The sequence below is a fragment of the Salmo salar genome, chromosome ssa01 (assembly GCF_905237065.1).
Source record: "Salmo salar chromosome ssa01, Ssal_v3.1, whole genome shotgun sequence".
Classification (NCBI taxonomy): Eukaryota; Metazoa; Chordata; class Actinopteri; order Salmoniformes; family Salmonidae; genus Salmo; species Salmo salar.
The window spans coordinates 142,623,455-142,644,104 of NC_059442.1; the positions used below are offsets into that span (position 1 = coordinate 142,623,455).

General features: G+C 42.1%; 2 protein-coding genes and 1 long non-coding RNA gene across 5 annotated transcripts in view; 1 reads left to right on the plus strand and 2 right to left on the minus strand.

Annotated features, from left to right (window-relative positions):
* Window positions 1–2,594, minus strand: part of coq4 (coenzyme Q4 homolog (S. cerevisiae)) — a 34,098-nt gene extending 31,504 nt beyond the window's left edge. Inside the window, exon 1 of one of the 2 annotated variants that reach the window (XM_045718451.1) lies at window positions 2,488–2,594. In XM_045718451.1, coding sequence (XP_045574407.1) covers window positions 2,488–2,515 — 28 coding nt within the window. In that variant the 5' untranslated portion in view covers window positions 2,516–2,594. The remainder of the gene's footprint in view (window positions 1–2,487) is intronic. The other variant, XM_014133949.1, reaches the window with a different exon arrangement.
* Window positions 2,595–6,099: 3,505 nt separating this feature from the next.
* On the plus strand, window positions 6,100–20,640 carry LOC106566760 (uncharacterized). 2 transcript variants are annotated; one of them, XR_006757994.1, is made up of 4 exons: window positions 6,100–6,157; window positions 18,693–18,837; window positions 19,948–20,037; window positions 20,181–20,640. It is a non-coding gene; the product is annotated as an uncharacterized lncRNA (long non-coding RNA). The 2 variants fall into 2 exon arrangements; XR_006757993.1 differs by lacking the exon at window positions 6,100–6,157 and having other exon boundaries at window positions 18,362–18,837.
* Window positions 8,275–15,754, minus strand: fbxw5 (F-box and WD repeat domain containing 5). Its single transcript, XM_014135115.2, is given in 12 exon segments — window positions 8,275–8,783; window positions 8,786–8,943; window positions 9,587–9,603; window positions 9,605–9,675; window positions 9,678–9,861; window positions 9,863–9,904; window positions 10,094–10,420; window positions 12,354–12,502; window positions 14,341–14,502; window positions 14,505–14,514; window positions 14,868–15,025; window positions 15,406–15,754. Coding segments are annotated over 12 exon segments (1,659 nt in total). The 5' UTR covers window positions 15,593–15,754; the 3' UTR covers window positions 8,275–8,589.
* Window positions 20,641–20,650: the final 10 nt, after the last annotated feature.

The window sequence follows — 20,650 nt, forward strand, 5'->3', positions numbered from 1 at the left end:
TTACGCCATTTTGACTGAATGGTGCCGGAGGAGGTGGCTGACGATTTTACTGGCCCTTAGCCAATTGTGCTAGTGTGTGTTTTCGTGTTGTTTGTAACTTATTTTGTACCTCGCTACTATTATTTTACTGCTGCTCTTTTATTTTTTTAACTAACACTTATTTTTCTCAACTGCATTGTTAGTAAAGGGCTTGTAAGTAATCATTTCATGGTAAGGTCTATACCTGCTGTATGCAGTGCATGTGACAAATAAAATTTGATTTTGATTTGATCCGCTTGAGGCTCAGATGAACCGATCATCGTATCTTTCCTCAGTATATCCTCAGTATACTTTTTAGTCCAGTTCTGTTAGCTAGGTAGATGAACAGTGCCTATATAGCTGTAGTGTACAAGAGTACGCCACAGTAGACATGTATATGATTAAATATACTGTAATAAAATACAGTATACATCATATTAACTATAAATCATATGAACTATATTATGTTATAAGCTAAGCTGAGAACGCTCCTGCTCTTCTCAAATACGAAATGCATATCTTATCTCAAATAACAAGATTAGTATTTATACTGAGCTAGCGCATAAATAAATGGTAAGTTAGCAGGCTATTATGCCAGCATAATTGTATTGAATAGAACAATTAAGTGTTTCTGAATGTCATACTTGTGACAGGTTAACCTTATCTATCTTGTGTAGAGTGGATGAGAATTATTTAAGGACATCTCCTTCACTTAACATATTATTGTGGGTCATTATTCAGCTATAACTAATTTACAAAAACATTTGATGTGTTGATAATGTATATTTTTGTCACTGTAAAGAGTCATATGTAGGTGTTTTTGTTGAAGGGCAGGTTGCAGAAATATAACCGCACAGTGTGTAACGTTAATTATATGCATGTGTTATAGGAAAGCAATTATAATTAATATAGTTAATTACCTGTTTAAGTCTGTGTCATTGATTTCTTTGTCTTATTTACCCAAGGAAGTTGCACTGTTGATCTTACATTTACATTTTAGTCATTTAGCAGATGCTCTTATCCAGAGCGACTTACAGTAGTGAATGCATTCATTTCTTTGATTTTTTTTGGGGGGGGATCGAACCCACAACCCTGGCGTTGCACACACCATGCTGGCGTTGCAAACACCATGCTCTACCAACTGAGCCACAGGGAATGCTCTTGCAGGAGTCATTTTGTTTTATGCTCTCATGATTGTGACTGTCAAGACTTGTGTGCCGTACTTGTTTTTATTTGAACATTTAGGTGTTTGATTTGATTGCATGTTAATTCAATCTAGCATGGAGTAGTCCTGGGATTATATAGAAGATATATTGTATCTATAATAATGAATTGGAGGTGGGGAAAAGTATACCTGTTTCTCAATACATTATCTACCAATGCGAATGGTGTTATGAAAATAAATACATTAGATAAAACTGTGAGTCCGTGTGATTTTACTTCCAGAGGGGTATACTACCAAACAAGCTAGATCTACTCAGGGTTTTCTAAAGCTAGCCAGCTTCATTTAGCTTCACATTACTGCTCAGGCTTCATCCATACTACGATGATGTATATTGCTCGTCTCCCTACAACTCTAGCAGGCTTGTAACGGCGAGTGCATGTCGCACATGGCTACTCGAACACCGAACTCTTAATTGAGACAATCCTTAAACATCAATCCATGGGCGAGCCAGTGCCACATATTTTTTTTTCATTTGTGTCGAAATCAAAATGAAAGAGAAAGTCTTGCATATTCAGCAGGCTATAGTGTGAAATAGGTTATTAGTGACGTCTTTGTATTACGTTAAAGTTCGTCTTCGGTGTGCTTATTAATGCACAAGCAGTTTCCCCCACTCCAATCAATAAAATAATTGTATTAAGTCAAAGTTTGTGCGTAAAGTTTCAAATCTATTCTGTCATTACTAAATGTGCAATGTAATCGTTAAAATACCTGACATTTGAGTAAAGTCAGGTGTCAGTCTTCCTCAAAGGGATGATGATGCAATCTGATTTCATTGGGCCTCAACTCGAGCCTCAGACACCTTCATTCGGGTTAATGGAGTTAGCCAGATTAGATCTGAAGCATTCGTTGCCATATAAAAAAGTAATGTACCTGGCTAAAATGTGAGCCACTTACGTGGTACCGATTATCCCGAGTTGAATAAAGTTACCTCGCTAACTACAAACTACATTCGTAGTATAGGGCTCTGGGGAGATCTACTTTATGAATACTAGACACCTTGTGATTGTCTGTTTGCTTTGGTCAGAGAACATGAACCAAGCATGTGTTTTTGTTATATGAGCATTGATTGTGCATTTTGCCCTGTGACCACAAGGATCTTTTCCACTCACATTGGAAATGAAAGGTAACAATGAAAGTGATAGGAATGTGTCTATTTGAAGTTCAATCAAATCTGGCGTAGGGTTGAAGATTAGCCAGTGAGAAGTGAAAAATAGCAAGACATATTTTTTTAAAACATAACTTACATTTTCTATGCACAATAAAATGATGCATGACCAGAGCTGGGGTAGGTTGTGGTTACATCCAATCAGAGAAGCAACAGACACAAAGACTTCTAGCTCAAGTTTAAGGAGAGAGTGTTTTAAAAGCATTAGAGGACTGAAGGCTTTTGCTGCAAGAAATGCAGATATGACCATGCCCTATTGTACTGCTTTGAATGTGCTTTGTCAGTAGGCTCTATAAAAATGCAACACTTACATAAATCGTGTGCTAGTTCAGATACGGATATCTTTACCCAATGACTGCAAAACAATTTCAAAGGAATACTGCCTTGATATTGCCAGTTTTCACATTAACTGTATGACCTTGGACCATGAAGCTGTATCCTGTGGGGGAAGGGTGGGGTATTATGATAGGTGGCACTCCCATTGTAAGCCTCTTTGGAAACATTCATTGAGCATATTTGCTGACACAATAGTAATAAAGACACGTCTTCCTATGATCCCGTCCCATGACCAGTTGGATGTTTATCCCTCAGGGATAAAATGACCACAGGACTGTTACAACCATTTAGTAAAAGATTGATTTGAAACTGGCATCATACTGGCAGTGTTCAGGAGCAATGGGTCGGTTGTGTCACCTTATTCATCTAGCATGTGTTTTAAAGGAGAGTCAGAGTCATTTTGTTGATTGTGGAATGTAGCAACAAAGTTCAGTGATATTTCTATCATGACAATTTGGTGAAACTTGAGTGTAACAATGAAGAGACCTTGTCGGCCATTACAGTGCTGGATTATTCGCGCCCCTCTGACACACATTCACAAACACACTTTCAGGAGGTACCAGACCACTTGAATTGCTCTTGGTAATTTCAGACGTCCTTAGCTCTGCAATCATATGACATCACTGATGTGATAGTACAACCCAACATAAACAAATGTGAAAGAATATGTGCAAACATGCACATAGATCGAAAGACTTAAAAACGGAAGCCAAAACACACAAGTGTGATCTTTGACCATATTTTAGTGTCCACAACTCTTCTCTTCATTCAGTGAACAAACTCTAAATAATTTTCTTTCTTGAAGTAGTCCCCCATGTTTCTTCTCCAGTAGCTCATTCATTCATTGGAAGCATGATCGTTATAATCATTGAATGTAATTTCCCTCCCAGACCTTGCAAAGGTCAAGGAGGAATTTACCTGTACCGTATGACCTTCACCTTGACAGCAATTCACCTTGCTAGGTGTCACTTTCAAAAAGGACATTTATGGAGAGGCCTGTGAAATTGCTGTTGCAATTATGCCTCCTTGTGGCTTACCCCAGCTGTCACATGTCCTTGGAAGTTGGTGATGTCATATCTACCACACTGTGCAGGCAGGCATAAAAAGTGTGATTTTCCCACAATGAAGATAGCTACTCCTGGAGTGTGCATCACCTATGAAAGTCTTTCCCCCGCTCTCATTTCCAGTCTCCTCCCACCCCTCTCAGGTGGTCAGGGTTTCCCGTTGGCGGAGGTGGTGTTCTTGTTGCGGAACAGCCAGGAGAGGGTGCGGGGGACGGGCGGGCGTCTGTGCCAGGCGGACCCTACGTGCCGAGTGGCACACCTTGATGGTGGAGTCGTCGATGGCAGAGAGCAGCAGCTCCTGGTCGGTCGGGCTGAAGGCCATAGAGTTGAACACATCGTCATGCTGCAGCTGCGCCAGGCAGATGTTGTAGTGGCGGTCCGAGATGTAACCATGTTTGTCCTCTGCACCACTAGGGGGAGAGTGATAATCACTGGTGAATGACGAGTGAAGTATTCATACCCCTTAACTTATTCCCCATTTTGTTGTGTTACAGCCGGAATTCAAAATGAATAATCATTTAATTTTTTTATTCTCACCCATTTACACACAATACCCCATAATGACAAAGTAAAAACATGTTAAGAAATTTTAGCAAATTATTAAAATTGAAATACAGAAATCGAATTTACATAAGTATTCATACCCTTGAGTCAATAAATGTAAGAATCACCTTTGGCAGCAATTACAGCTGCGAGTCTTTCTGGGTAAATCTAAGAGCTTTGCACACCTGGATTGTATAATATTTGCACATTATTCTTTATAAAATTCTTCAAGCTCTGTCAAGTTGGTTGTTGATCATTGCTAGACTGCCATTTTCAAGTCTTGCCATAGATTTTTAAGCTGATTTATGTCAAAAGTGTAACTAGGCCACTCTGGAACATTCAATGTCGTCTTGGTAAGTAACCCAAGTGTATATTTGTCCTTGTGTTTTAAGGTAATGTCCTGCTGAAAGATGAATGTCGCCCAGTGTCTGTTGCAAAGCAGACCGAACCAGGTTTTCCTCTAGGATTTTGCCTGTTTTTAACTCTATTCCGTTTCTTTTTACCCTAAACAACTCCCTAGTCCTTGGCGATGACAAACACACCCATAACATAATGCAGCCACCACCATGCTTGAAAATATGAAGAGTGGTACTCAGTGATGTGTTGTGTTGGAATTTCCCCAAACATAACAGACATAAGGTTAAATTATTTTACTTTTGTGCCTTATTGCAAACAGGATGCATGTTATGGAATATGTTTTATTCTGTACAAGCTTCCTTTTCATTTAGGTTAGTATTGTGGAGTAACTACAATGTTGATCCATCATCAGTTTACTCCTATCACTGCAATTAGTGATTTCCTTCCTCTCTGGCAACTGAGTTAGGAAGGATGCCTGTATCCTTGTACTGACTGGGTGTATTGATACGCCATCCAAAGTGTAATTAATAACTTTACCATGCTCAAAGGTATATTCAATGTCTGCTTTTTTTTGTTGCCCATCTATCAAGAGGTGCCCTTTTTGCGAGGCATTGGAATACCTCACTGGTCTTTGTGGTTGAATCGGTGTTTGAAATTCACTGCTTGACTGAGGGACCTTACAGATAATTGTATGTGTGGGATACAGAGATGAGGTAGTCATTCAAAAATCATGTTAAACACTATTATTGCACACAGAGTAAGTCAGTGCAACTTATTATGTGACATGTTAAACACATTTTTACTCCCGAACTTATTTAGGCTTGCAATAACAAAGGGGTTTAATACTTACTGACTCAAGACATTTTCATTTTCTATTCATTTGTTAACATCTCTAAAAACATAATTCCACTTTGACATTATGGGAAATTGGGTGTAGGCCAGTGACACAAAATCTCAATTTAATATCTTTTAAATTCAGGCTGTAACATAACAAAATGTGGAAAAGGTCAAGGGGTGTGAATACCTTCTTGAATGCATTGTAGTTGATTTCTGTGCCCAGCTGGGGTTTGCATTACATTTAGTTCAACTTCATAAAACACATGCTGAACAGGATTAAAGATTAGAGGTCGACCGATTAATCGGAATGGCCGATTAATTAGGGCCTATTTCAAGTTTTCATAACAATCGGTAATCGGTATTTTTGGCCACCGATTTCACGATTTCCCCCCCAAAAAATTTACACCTTTATTTAACTAGGCAAGTCAGATTAAGAACACATTGTTATTTACAATGACGGCCTAGAAACGGGGGTTAACTGCCTTGTTCAGGGGGGATTTGTTTTTGCAACCTTCGGTTACCAGTCCAATGCTCTAACCACCTGCCTTACATTGCACTCCACAAGGATTATCAGGCTGACTACCTGTAACGCAAGGGCAGCAAGAAGCAAAGGTAAGTTGCTAGCTAGCATTAGACTTATAAAAAACTATCAATCTTAACATAATCACTAGTTAACTACACATGGTTGATGATATTACTAGTTTATCTAACGTGTCCTGCATTGCATATGATCGATGCGGTGCCTGTTAATTTTCATTGAATCACAGCCTACTTCGACAAACGGGTGTTGATTTAACAAGCGCATTTGCAAAAAAGTACTGTCGTTGCACCAATGTACCTAACCATAAACATCAATGCCTAACAGGAATATTTAGACTTAGCCACCCCTTAGATAAAATACGGAACGGTTCCGAATGTCACTGAAAGAAAAAAACATTTGTTTTCGAGATGATAGTTTCCAGATTCGACCATATTAATGACCCAAGGCTCGTATTTCTGTGTGTTATTATATTATAATTAAGTCTATGATTTGATAGAGCAGTCTGACTGAGCGGTGGTAGGCAGCAGCAGGCTCGTAAGCATTCATTCAAACAGCCCTTCGCTGTGCTTCAAGCATTGCGCTGTTTATGACTTCAACCTGGGTGGGTATAATTTGTGGAACGTTCCAACAGGAATCTATTCCAAAAACTTCGTAAATAACAAGGTTTCCAAAAAACAACGCATACAAAGTTGTATAGCGGCAGAATAAGATACCGGGTAGGGAGTGGTCTATTTCATTGCGTTTTTCACTCATCACGCTTATTCCGAAAAATGTCTGTCCTCACGTCTGTTTGCCTATGGACAAACATTAAGAATAAGCTACGTGGTGAGTTGATGCCTGTTCGTTAGCTAGGTTTGTATGCGTTGCTACTTTGTATGCGTTGTTGGTTGGCAACCTTTTACTTTACGTTTTTTGGAACAGATTCCTGTTGGAACGTTCCACAAATTATACCCACCCCTTCAAGCCTGTCAACTCCCAAGATTAGGCTGGTGTAACCGATGTGAAATGGCTAGCTAGTTAGCCGGGTGCACGCTAATAGCGTTTCAAACGTCACTCGCTCTGAGACTTGGAGTAGTTTTTTCCCTTCCTCTGCATGGGTAACGCTGCTTCGAGGGTGGCTGTTGTCGATGTGTTCCTGGTTCGAGCCCAGGTAGGAGCGAGGAGAGGGACGGAAGCTATACTGTTACACTGGCAATACTCAAGTGCCTATAAGAACATCCAATAGTCAAAGGTATATGAAATACAAATCGTATAGAGAGAAATAGTCCTATAATTCCTATAATAATATAATAACTACAACCTAAAACTTCTTACCTGGGAATATTGAAGACTCATGTTAAAAGGAACCACCAGCTTTCATATGTTCACATGTTCTGAGCAAGGCACTTAAACATTAGCTTTCTTACATGGCACATATTGCACTTTTACTTTCTTCTCCAACACTTTGTTTTGCATTATTTAAACCAAATTGAACATGTTTCATTATTTATTTGAGGCTAAATTGATTTTATTGATGTATTAAGTTAAAATAAGTGTTCATTCAGTATTGTTGTAATTGTCATTATATATATAAAAAGAAAATAATCAGCCGAGTAATCGGTATCGGCTTTTTTGGTCCTCCAATAACCAAATCAAATTCAAATTTATTTTTATATAGCCCTTCGTACATCAGCTGATATTCTGTATTCTGTACAGAAACCCAGCCTAAAACCCCAAACAGCAAGCAAAGCATGTGAAAGAAGCACGGTGGCTAGGAAAAACTCCCTAGGAAAAACTCCCTAGAAAGGCCAAAAACCTAGGAAGAAACCTAGAGAGGAACCAGGCTATGAGGGGTGGCCAGTCCTCTTCTGGCTGTGCAGGGTGGATATTATAACAGAACATGGTCAAGATGTTAAAATGTTAAAATGTTCATAAATGACCAGCATGGTCAAATAATAATAATCATAGTAGTTGTCGAGGGTGCAACAAGCACGTCCGGTGAACAGGTCAGGGTTCCATAGCCGCAGGCAGAACAGTTGAAACTGGAGCAGCAGCACGGCCAGGTGGACTGGGGACAGCAAGGAGTCATCATACCAGGTAGTCCTGAGGCATGGTCCTAGGGCTCAGGTCCTCCGAGAGAAAGACAGAAAGAGAGAAAGAGAGAATTAGAGAGAGCATATTTAAATACACACAGGACACCGGATAAGACAAGAGAAATACTCCAGATGTAACAGACTGACCCTAGCCCCCCGACACATAAACTACTGCAGCATAAATACTGGAGGCTGAGACAGGAGGGATCAGAAGACACTGTGGCCCCATCCGATGATACCCCCGGACAGGGCCAAACAGGCAGGATATAACCCCACCCACTTTGCCAAAGCACAGCCCCCACACCACTAGAGGGATGTCTCCAACCACCAACTTACCGTCCTAAGACAAGGCCGAGTATAGGTGTTGAAAAATCATAATCGGCCGACCTCTATTAAAGATGATAAAATCTGTATATGGAAGAATATGTCCTTCATATAATACACACAGTTTCTCTGTTAGTATCTGATACAAAGGCCCAATAACATTGAAAAAGGGATCGGAAGTCATTTATAGTAACCATAGTAGTAACCCCATACTGCCTGTAACTGTTAAAGCAGCCGTGACATACGTACCTGGCTACAAAATCTCTGCTGACGTCCAAGAAGATAAAGAAGCACTCGTCGTGGGCGTGAAGGCTCGGTGGGCCCTCAGGCTCCGCCTCTCCTCCCGCAGGCTCTTCATGTCAATGACATGCAGGTCAATCTCCACAGCGATGGGGTGCGGAGACATGGGGTCAGAGATCACCCAGCCCGCCAGCCACGCTCGACTGTTCACATACAGATACCTGGACAGAGACAACAGCATGGACGGTCTTGGTAAAGGTGTACTTGTTCAGCATTAAAAACAAAGTGAGCAAGGTGATGTTGTAAGACAAATATTTACTATGTAATTTTGGTTACCCAGAAGCTAAATTCTCATTTCCTGATTTACTTCTGGGGGAAATGCAGTTAACAATTGTGATTACCATTGTGCAAAAGGAAACTCTGCCAAACCCCTTTCCCTTTCGTTAAATTCACCCATGTTCATCATGGCCAAAAGCAAATTTTGGTTTTCATGAATTTTTACGATAAACGGTTTCCACAAAAAATTGTCAATCATCTGCACATGGGGTTGAAAATCCCTGCACCAATTTAAGCACCATGTTCGCCCAATGCTGATTCGTCCAGATAATCAATGATAAAAACACAAAACCAGGAACTATTGCTGCTCGTAATCACACATTTATGCTTGAGCTTTGACAGATTCTTGCCGTTTAATCTGTCCGCGAGGATCTGTCCATGAGAGATTAGTTACTATGAGGTTTCTATGACAGTCATTCAATGGGTTTCAGGTGCACTCCTTCTGTCACATCTTTGCACCTGTAGCCTTGCAACTAAGTTATTCAGCCTCTTCACACTGCTGCCCATGACGCACACTCACTCCCTCACCTGTGGTCTGGAGACAAGGCCCATGCCGATGATGTGGCCGTGGATGTTGATCACATGGTCTAGAGAGTCAAAGAACTTGTCTGTGCTGCAGGCCCAGACGTGATCATCTGGTCAGGCATGATCCGCTTGATACCTATCTGGTGGGGGGAGTAGGTAAGGCTGCCGGTGGTGAAGAGCAGGTAGGTCTTGTCCTCTCCCTCCCCAGGGGCCGAGGAGGAGAGCACATTGTGGTCTGGGGCCTTGGTGTGGGTTTTACTGATGAGCCGTGCCCTCTTAAGTCTCCAGCTGCCTCACCTCCGAGGCTTCACTTTGATAACCCTGAGGGCACCAGAGGAAGAGAGGAGAAAGGGTCAGAGTACAAAATAAAAATAAAAAGGAGATGGAAGTCCTAAGTTAAGTGCATGTGGCCAAATGAGACTACTTGGTACACTTCCCATTGATTACACAGCACAACATGTTATTTTCATGCTGGCCTACTCCACCGTAACACACAACCTGAGTGCTTACCTGTATGACATGCTCCAGCCCAGTAGCGTTGAGCTGAGGTAGGTGGGCTGTCAACAGACCCTGCAGTCTCATCTCCTTCCGGCGCTCTTCGTCCTCATCCTCCTCCTCGCTGTCAGTGGAACCCAGGTCAAAGAGCAGGGGCTGGTGTCTCTGTGGCTGGCTCTGAGCCAGGGCCCTAGCCTTGGACTGGGCCTCATAGTCCTGCAGCAGGTCTGGGTTGTCGTGGAGCCGACAGTGAGCCACCATGACCGTGCGGATGGTGCTGGCATTGATGTTCTGGATTTTAAAGAGCCGCTTGACCACGTTAATGTTCTTAGACTCTATGTCCTGGGGAGAGGGAGAGAGAGGATATGGGTCATGCATGAACACACAACACAGTAAATATACTGAACAAAAATATAAACACAAAATGTAGTGTTGGTCCCATGTTTCATGAGCTGAAATAAAATATAAAATAAATATTCCATACGCACAAAAAGCTTATTTCTCTCAAATGTTTTGCACAAATTTGTTTACATCCCTGTTAGTGAGCATTTCTCCTTTGCCAAGATAATCTATCCACCTGACAGGTGTGGCATATCAAGAAGCTACAATAAAAAGACAAATGGGCAGATTTGTCACAACACAATGCCACAGATGTCTCAAGTTGAGGGAGAATGCAATTGGCACGCTGACTGCAGGAATGTCCAACAGAGCTGTTACCAGAGAATGTAAAGTTAATTTCTCTATCATAAGCCGCCTCCAATGTAATTTTAGATAATTTGGCAGTAGGTCCAACCAGGATCTCCACATCCGGCTTCTTCACGTACGGAATAGACCAGCCACCCAGACAGCTGATGAAACTGAGGAGTATTTCTGTCTGTAATAAAGCCCTTTTGTGTGGGAAAACTCATTCTGATTGGCTTGGCCTGGCTCCCCAGTGGGTGGACCTGGCTCCCAAGTGGGTGGACCTATGGCCTCCCAGGCCCACCCATGGCTGTGCCCCTGCCCAGTCATGAGAAATCCATAGCTTAAAATTAGGGCCCAATTAATTAATTTCAATTAACTGATTTCTTTGTATGAACTGTAACTCTGAATGACAACAAAAGAGACGATTGTGGACTACAGGAAAAAGAGGACTGAGCACGCCCCCATTCTCATCGACGGGGCTCCAGTGGAGCAGGTTGAGAGCTTCAAGTTCCTTGGTGTCCACATCACCAACAAACTAACATGGTCCAAGCACACCAAGACAGTTGTGAAGAGGGCACGACAAAACCTATTCCCCCTCAGGAGACTGAAAAGATTTGGCATGGGTCCTCAGATCCTCAAAAGGTTCTACAGCTGCACCATCGAGAGCATCCTGACTGGTTGCATCACTGCCTGGTATGGCAACTGCTCGGCCTCCGACCGCAAGGCACTACAGAGGGTAGTGCGAACGGCCCAGTACATCACCAGGGCCAAGCTTCCTGCCATCCAGGACCTCTATACCAGGCGGTGTCAGAGGAAGGCCCTAAAAATTGTCAAAGACTCCAGCCACCCTAGTCAAGCCATAAGACTCCTGAACATCTAGTCAAATGGCTACCCAGACTATTTGCTGTGCCCCCCCACCCCCTCTTTACACTGCTGCTACTCTCTGTTGTCGTCTATGCATAGTCACTTTAATAACTCTACCTACATGTACATACTACCTCAACTAACCGGTGCCCCCACACATTGACTCTGTACCGGTACCCCTTGTATAAAGTCTCGCTATTGTTAATTTACTGCTGCTCTTTAATTACTTGTTATTTTTATTTCTTATCCGTATTGTTTTAACTGCATTGTTGGTTAGGGGCTCGTAAGTAAGCATTTCACTGTAAGGTCTACACCTGTTGTATAAAAATTGGATTTGAAACACTTAATTGAAGAATCTCTACTGATGACCAATGAAGGGGCGTAGACTTCGGCTCCGAACTTCTGCCTGACTCAATTTTTGGTGCGCGCACGAACAGCAGAAAAAAACCTTACCGAAGACCAAAACATCACAAGCATGCGGACGCCTTTAGGGAGTTGATAACTCTGACTTAGAGAGCTGACATGGACCAAAACCTTTTTCAAAGAAAACAAGATTAGTGAAACCATAGAGAACCTATAATTCTGTGTCTGGGACGTCTACAGTTTAATTCACTTTGACCAGTTATACGATGACCCAGTCAAAATGGTCACTATATAAAGGCAAATAGTCCCACAGCTGTTTTGTCCTCTACCAACTATAACATTTATGACCATGTATGGGACCGACCTGAAAGGGTTTATTGAGCCAGAGCACAGAGCAGGAGGTCATGTTGCCGAACCAGTGCAGGTTGCCAGAGACGAGGTGGGTCTCGTTCAGCCAGCAGCCAAACACATCGTAGGGCTTGTTCCTCACACAGGACAGGAGGGTGTAGTTCTCTGTGGAGGAGGGCAGGACAAGACCATAGTTATCTATGTTACCCACATTGGATAATGACCAATTAGAGTATGAGAATAGCAAATATTGTTATATTTTAGATAGAGGTCGACCGATTAATCGGAATGGCCGATTAATTAGGGCCGATTTCAAGTTTTCATAACAATCGTAAATCGTTATTTTTGGACGCCGATTTGGTCCAATTTATTTTTATTTTTTTTACACCTTTATTTAAACATCAATGCCTTTCTTAAAATCAATACACAAGTATATATTTTTAAACCTGCATATTTAGTTAATATTGCCTGCTAACATTAATTTCTTTTAACTAGGGAAAATGTATCACTTCTCTTGCAACAGAGTCAGGGTAAATGCAGCAGTTTGGGCAGCCTGGCTCGTTGCGAACTGTGAAGACTATTTCTTCCTAACAAAGACAGCCGACTTCGCCAAACGGGGGATGATTTAACAAAAGCGCATTTGCGAAAAAAGCACAATCGTTGCACGACTGTACCTAACCATAAACATCAATGCCTTTCTTAAAATCAATACACAGAAGTATATATTTTTAAACCTGCATATTTAGCTAAAAGAAATCCAGGTTAGCAGGCAATATTAACCAGGTGAAATTGTGTCACTTCTCTTGCGTTCATTGCACGCAGAGTCTGGGTATATGCATCAGTTTGGGCCACCTGGCTCGTTGCGAACTAATTTGCCAGAATTTTACGTAATTATGACATAACATTGAAGGTTGTGGAATGTAACAGGAATATTTAGACTTAGGGATGCCACCCGTTAGATAAAATACGGAACGGTTCCGTATTTCACTGAAAGGAAAAACGTTTTGTTTTCGAGATGATAGTTTCCGGATTCGACCATATTAATGACCTAAGGCTCGTATTTCTGTGTGTTTATTATATTATAATTAAGTCTATGATTTGATAGAGCAGTCTGACTGAGCGATGGTAGGCACCAGCAGGCTCGTAAGCATTCATTCAAACAGCACTTTCGTGCGTTTTGCCAGCAGCTCTTTGCTGTGCTTCAAGCATTGCGCTGTTTATGACTTCAAGCCTATCAACTCCCAAGATTAGGCTGGTGTAACCGATGTGAAATGGCTAGCTAGTTAGCGGGGTGCGTGCTAATAGCGTTTCAAACGTCACTCGCTCTGAGACTTGGAGTAGTTTTTCTCCTTGCTCTGCATGGGTAACGCTGCTTCGACGGTGGCTGTTGTCGATGTGTTCCTGGTTCGAGCCCAGGTAGGAGCGAGGAGAGGGACGGAAGCTATACTGTTACACTGGCAATACTAAAGTACCTATAAGATCATCCAATAGTCAAAGGTATATGAAATACAAATCGTATAGAGAGAAATAGTCCTATAATTCCTATAATAACTACAACCTAAAACTTCTTACCTGGGAATATTGAAGACTCATGTTAAAAGGAACCACCAGCTTTCATATGTTCTCATGTTCTGAGCAAGGACCTTAAACGTTAGCTTTCTTACATGGCACATATTGCAATTTTACTTTCTTCTCCAACACTTTGTTTTTGCATTATTTAAACCAAATTGAACATGTTTCATTATTTATTATTTATTTTTCTATGTGCCACACATGAGTCTCAATGTCTGTGTCGTAAGTAACATCATTGTGTACCAAAACATTTCTAATGAGGATAACTTGCGTTTTGAATTAAGTAATTAGCCTAATTTCATTTGTTAAAGGCCTTGTGATGCACATTCCAGAACAATTACCAATGAAAGCACATTATGAGAAAGAGATATAGAAGAGAGACAAGGAAGGAGACAGAAGTGAGTGAGAAATAGCGGGTGTGTGTGTCCTACCAAGGCAGATGACAGCAATCTCCCCAGAGGAAGAGTGATTAGAGCCCAGGTAGACTCCAGACACCAGTAGCAGGGTGTCGTCAGCGTTGAACTGGGAGAACTGGGTGTAGCCCCAGTGGAAGTGGCGCATGCTGGAGCTGTGCACCATGGTAATGGTGCCACTGTGTCCCAAAGCTTACCAGCACAGTAGAGAGGAGGATGTTGGGTGAGGAGAGTCTACAGCTATGATGTGCAAATCTCAACAATTACATTTGTTTCCCCTTACATCACATTTTTGGGCACTACAAGCTTGAAACTCAGGTCCGTGATGGTTCCTGTGCTATAATATTATTGACAAATATTTATATTGTTGTTTTTGCATAACAGCAGTTATGCTAACATAGGCCTTGAGGCCCAAATGTATCTTTGTGACTGTTGTTGTGGAATACAACAAAACAAATACTGGTGCACAATGGCCATATTTATTTGGCTTATCCCTAGCCCTCAACTAAAGCTACCATCTTCTCCAGTCATATGATGTGACAGACCTTGACGGTGCAGTCTTTGGAACAGGAGGAGAAGCGGTGTCCTCGGTGGGAGAAGGCCAGATGGAGGACCTGGTCATGGTGCTCTCTCAGAGTCTGAACCTCCACACAGGGAATGCAGTTAAACAGACGCTTGAACTCTCTGTACCACGACACAGAAGCTAGGGGGAGAGACAAGTGAAAATGGATCACAAAACTATTGAAAATATCTATGCAAATCGAAGACAGTACTGAAACAATAAGCAATAGTCAACATGAGATATCAGATATTCAGATGCTTCAATTATTCACGTGTGTATTGGTGGAAGTAAATATCAATTTTCCTATGCAGAACACCATACCATTATCCATAATCAATATCTATTCCAACAAATCATTCCAAAATTTGCCTAGTTGAGGGCTAGCCCAACCCATGGCTTCAATACTCAGCAGACGAGCTTCAAATTAACGTCTGACTTTCCAACTTTCCATAATTTACAGTATTGAATGGGTTGAAATGGAATTAGCCCAAATCTGCTGCCTGGTGTTCTATGTGGCCTACAAGGGTGTCTGGGCACAGAGTGGGTGATTCGGTAGTAGCTATAGAACAATTCCCTCCACAGGAACTCATCTCTGGACACTGCCAGCCACTGTCTGCAGGCCAGGCCAGTGCTCAGCACAGCGTCGTGGGGGAGTCGCAGGAAGATCTCCAGCACCAGGCTGTCTTGCAGGCCTGAGCCATCGTCCATCCTGACATTCTTCAAGGGAACAGCACAGGGAAATAATTATTCTGATACATAGTATTGGTATTAGGCTCCGACGAACCATCAAACAGGCAAAGCGTCAATACAGGACTAAGATCGAATCGTACTACACCGGCTCTGACGGTCGTCAGATGTGGCAGGGCTTGCAAACCATTACAGACTACAAAGGGAAGCACAGTCGAGAGCTGCCCAGTGACACGAGCCTAACAGACGAGCTAAACTACTTCTGTTCGCTTCAAGGCAAATAACACTGAAACGCGCATAAAAGCACCAGCTGTCCCAGATGACTGTGTGATCACACTCTCTGCAGCCAATGTGAATAAGACCTTTAAACAGGTCAAGATTCACAAGGCCGCAGGGCCAGACGGATTACCAGGACATGTGCTCTGGGCATGCGCTGACCAACTGGCAAGTGTCTTCACTGACATTTTCAACCTCTCCCTGTCTGAGTCTAATACCAACATGTTCTAAGCAGACCACCATAGTCCCTGTGCCCAAGAACACTAATGTAACCTGCCTAAATGACTACCGACCCGTAGCACTCACGTCTGTAGCCATGAAGTGCTTTGAAAGGCTGGTCATAGCTCACATCAACACCATCATCCCAGAAACCCTAGACCCACACCAATTTACATACCACCCCAACAGATCTACAGATGACGCAATCTCTATTGCACTCCACACTGCCCTTTACAACCTGGACAAAAGCAACACCTATGTGAGAATGCTATTCATTGACTATAGCTCAGCGTTCAACACCAGTGCCCTCAAAGCTCATCACTAAGCTAAGGACAATGGGACTAAACACCTCCCTCTGAAACTGGATCCTGGACTTCCTGACGGGCCGCTCCCAGGTGGTAAGGGTAGGTAAAAACACATCCGCCACACTGATCCTCAACACAGGGGCCCCTCAGGGGTGCGTGCTCAGTCCCCTCCTGTACTCCCTGTTCACTCATGACTGCAGGGCCAGGCACGACTCCAACACCATCATTAAATTTGCTGATGACAACGGTGGTAGGCCTGATCCCCAACAATGACGAGACAGCCTATAGGGAGGAGGTCAGAGACCTGGCCGTGTGGTGCCAGGACAACAACCTCTCTCTCAACGTGATCAAGACAAAGGAGATGATTGTGGATTATATGAAAAAGAGGACTGAGCACGCCCCCATTCTCATCGACGGAGCTGCAGTGGAGACTTTATACAGGGGGGTACCAATACAATGTGCGGGGGCACCGGTTAGTTGAGGTAGTATGTACATGTAGGTAGAGTTATTAAAGTGACTATGCAGTGGTGTAAAGAGGGGGTTGGGGGTGGCACAGCAAATAGTCTGGGTAGCCATTTGACTAGATGTTCAGGAGTCTTATGGCTTGACTAGGGTGGCTGGAGTCTTTGACAATTTTTAGGGCCTTCCTCTGACACCGCCTGGTATAGAGGTCCTGGATGGCAGGAAGCTTGGCCCCAGTGATGTACTGGGCCGTTCGCACTACCCTCTATAGTGCCTTGCAGTCGGAGGCCGAGCAGTTGCCATACCAGGCAGTGATGCAACCAGTCAGGATGCTCTCAATGGTGCAGCTGTAGAACCTTTTGAGGATCTGAGGACCCATGCCAAATCTTTTCAGTCTCCTGAGGGGGAATAGGTTTTGTCGTGCCCGCTTCACAACTGTCTTGGTGTGCCTGGACCAAAAAATAATTTTACAAACGCAAAATGTACACTGTTTTAATCAATTTTAACACAGTTGCAGCCGACAGTATTTTTCAACGATAACCCGTTTGGGGTATCTTTCTTCAGTTTACACACAGGTGTTGGGAGATGCAGGTAACGTTAGTCCACTCTGTCTCCCGTAAACAAGCGCTGTAACATGGACATGTGGCTGTGTGGGAACCATAAACCTGTGTGTCAATTTAACCTGCTGTTTATTGAAAATGATTTATCGCTGATATGAAAGTTATGGTCCTTATGCTTCAAAAACGGTACCGCAAGTGATGCATGTTAATAATATCCGACCGAGCGTCGGGGCTCTTAAAACTCCTCATAGAAGCGTCGTCCAATGACTTATGTATAACGTTAATATAACTTAGTATTGATCAAAGGCCTGCTAGTTACGTTACCGGCATCAACAATTAGCTATGTTCTACATACCTCCAACTAAAAAGAACAGTCAAATGAAAACAGACAATACTCGCTACGGTTTGTTTTGTAATGTGTGATGAATACATTTAAAGCTACACATTTAGGGAAGCAAAAACTTTCAGCTCGCTAACTAAAGTACCTAAGTTAACATTACCTAGCTAACGTTACGCGATAGCTAGATAAGCTACAAGCTAACGTTAGCTGTCATAGGTTTCTAAATTTCACTTTGCCAGTGTGTATCCTTCATTAAACATTCATCTATATCAATAACTACTTTTCCCCCCCAATATAAATTTGTATAATATGAAAACGTGAACCACCTGCCCGTCGACAATCTTTATGGAGACGAATCAAATGGCTAACCAAGGTAGCTACTGTAGCTAGCTAACCAGGGAAAAAATGACAATGATCTGCACCTGTAAGACTTGATTGTAAAAAAAAATATGAAAACATAAATTCGTTTTTTTTGGTATTCATTTAATGTTAGCAGTATGGTTAGGTTTAAAATCCTTTTTAATTAGATACATGGTAAAAATAAGCGGAGTTAACCATAGTTATGAGTGTGATTGTAGTCTAATCGGGTGGTTTGTGGTAACTAGTGACAAACGCGAGAAGTCTCCTGTCCCACATGTTACAGACCCGACAAGTGGATTTCACAACACTCGCCATTTAATCAGAATGGTAAACCAGACATTAAAACCAGGGGTAAAACTAATAACAATAGTAAGCAGTAAACAAATACACAATATATATTGTGTGTATAAAAGATGGGCCTACTCAATGTCTTCTGGGGTAGAGGAAAATAGAATGAGCAAAATCATGTATTTGTTGAAAATATTTGACAAAGAAATTTGTTCACAGTTTAGCAGAGTGCGTTTCCTCTGCATTATTCACACATAATTGCTGATGCAGGCATCTGTGATGAATGTTCTCTCATTGGCTTGTCTGTGCAGTCTGCACACACCAACAGCTAGAGCACTTGCATAGAACTGAGCACCTTTCTTCAGCTCGTGACTACAAGCTACCTACCACAACCCATATAGTCTATGACCAAGATCATCTTCTGAAGCCAACCCATGTTGTGACTCATCTTCAGCGGTAAGAAAATTACAACATTATATTGCAAATAATTACAAGTCTAATATACCATCATTTACTCAATCTTTAACTAAAATCTCAATTGTACGCACTATTCAATGAATGCAATAATTTACCATTTTCTAAAGAGTAATTCCTTTTCATGCTCATCAAAATAAGACACCTATAAGAGAATGGTTAGGATTTTTCTCAATTGGCCAAGGAGTTACAACTTGAAACCTGATAGGGGTGGTATCATTTTACCAGCCTGTCGCATGGCTTTGCTGGTTCTCCTTGCAGGTAGACTAAAGTACAGGATTGTATTGTGAATAATCGGAACTGTGATCTACTGTAAAGTTCTACTAATCTAGCAAATTCACAACTACCTTATACACACAAATGTAAGGGATGAATAAGAATATGTACATATAAATATATGGATGAGCGATGGCCGTGCAGCATAGGCAAGATGCAGTAGATGGTATAGAAAAGTATATACATATGAGATGAGTAATGTAGGATATGTAAACATTATTAAAGTGCCATTATTTAAGGTGACTAGTGATACCTTTATTAAGTCAATTTATTAAAGTGGCCAGAGATTTGAGTCTGTATGTTGACAGCAGCCTCTCTATGTTAGTGATGGCTGTTTAACAGTCTGATGGCCTTGAGATAGAAGCTGTTTTTCAGTCTCTCGGTCCCAGTCTCTCGGTCCCAGCTTCTGGATGATAGCAGGGTGAACAGGCAGTGGCTCAGGTGGTTGTTGTCCTTGATCTTTTTGGCCTTCCTGTGACATCAGGCGCTGTAGGTGTCACGGAGGGCAGCTAGTTTGCCCCCGGTGATGCGTTGTGCAGACCGCACTACCCTCTGGAGAGCCTTGCAGTTAAGGGCGGTGCAGTTGCCGTACACGGCGGTGATGACAGGATGCTCTCGATTGTGCATCATTTACAGATGACAAAAGATTGGCAGACAAATAGAAAGCTTTGAAATTCACTGGAGTTAAAAAATCTGTTCTCCTAACGAAGAGCCCTAGTATATAAGTAATAAACATAGGACGAGGAAAATACATGAAAGCACTGAAACAGACACATACTGTAATATTGCACATTAACAAATTGTGTCCCTTCTCAGCGCTGTCCTATGTGGCTGACAGCATAGCTTCCTGCTGCTGCCCCTCAGGAAAGATCAAATCAGCTACAGGATGACAATACCAGCTCAGGGGTAAGTGTTTTGACCTGCCAAAATGTGTATGTCTAGTTCACATCCAGTTTCATGTGTTGTTCTCCTGTCGAATCTATGGGTGTGTGTAGGTACAGTAGCTGAGTAAAGCATGTTAAACTTCTACCTGTTTTTCTATTTTGCAGGGGAGGATGTGTGGACAGTCTTCAAAGGAGCACCATCCAGTGAAAACCCTCCAGCCAATAAGATTCTCCCTTAGATGGCTATTTTAGATAGGGACTAGGGGTAGGGTTTTAGTACTTTGAAAATGCATCCTTCCTTCAAGATTTCACTGATTAGTACAGAATTAGATAGTTCTGCATATGGCTAGCCGGTACTTTTCCTCTGTGCTTGGGATAATGACGACTTGTCTGTAAACTCCTTGTTTGGGAGGTGGATATATCTGACAACACCCAAGTACAGAAGGTAACCAGCAGAGTTGAGTGTGGCTGAACTGCAACCTATTTTGCTTTCATTATATTTAGTCAAATCTATGACAAACGTATTGAACAAGGTTATATGTAATTAAGAAAATGTTACTTGATGGAGCATATTTCAGACTTGATTGTAGCTTTTTTACCAGGATCATTTACCCTGGTAAAAAATAGCTTTACAG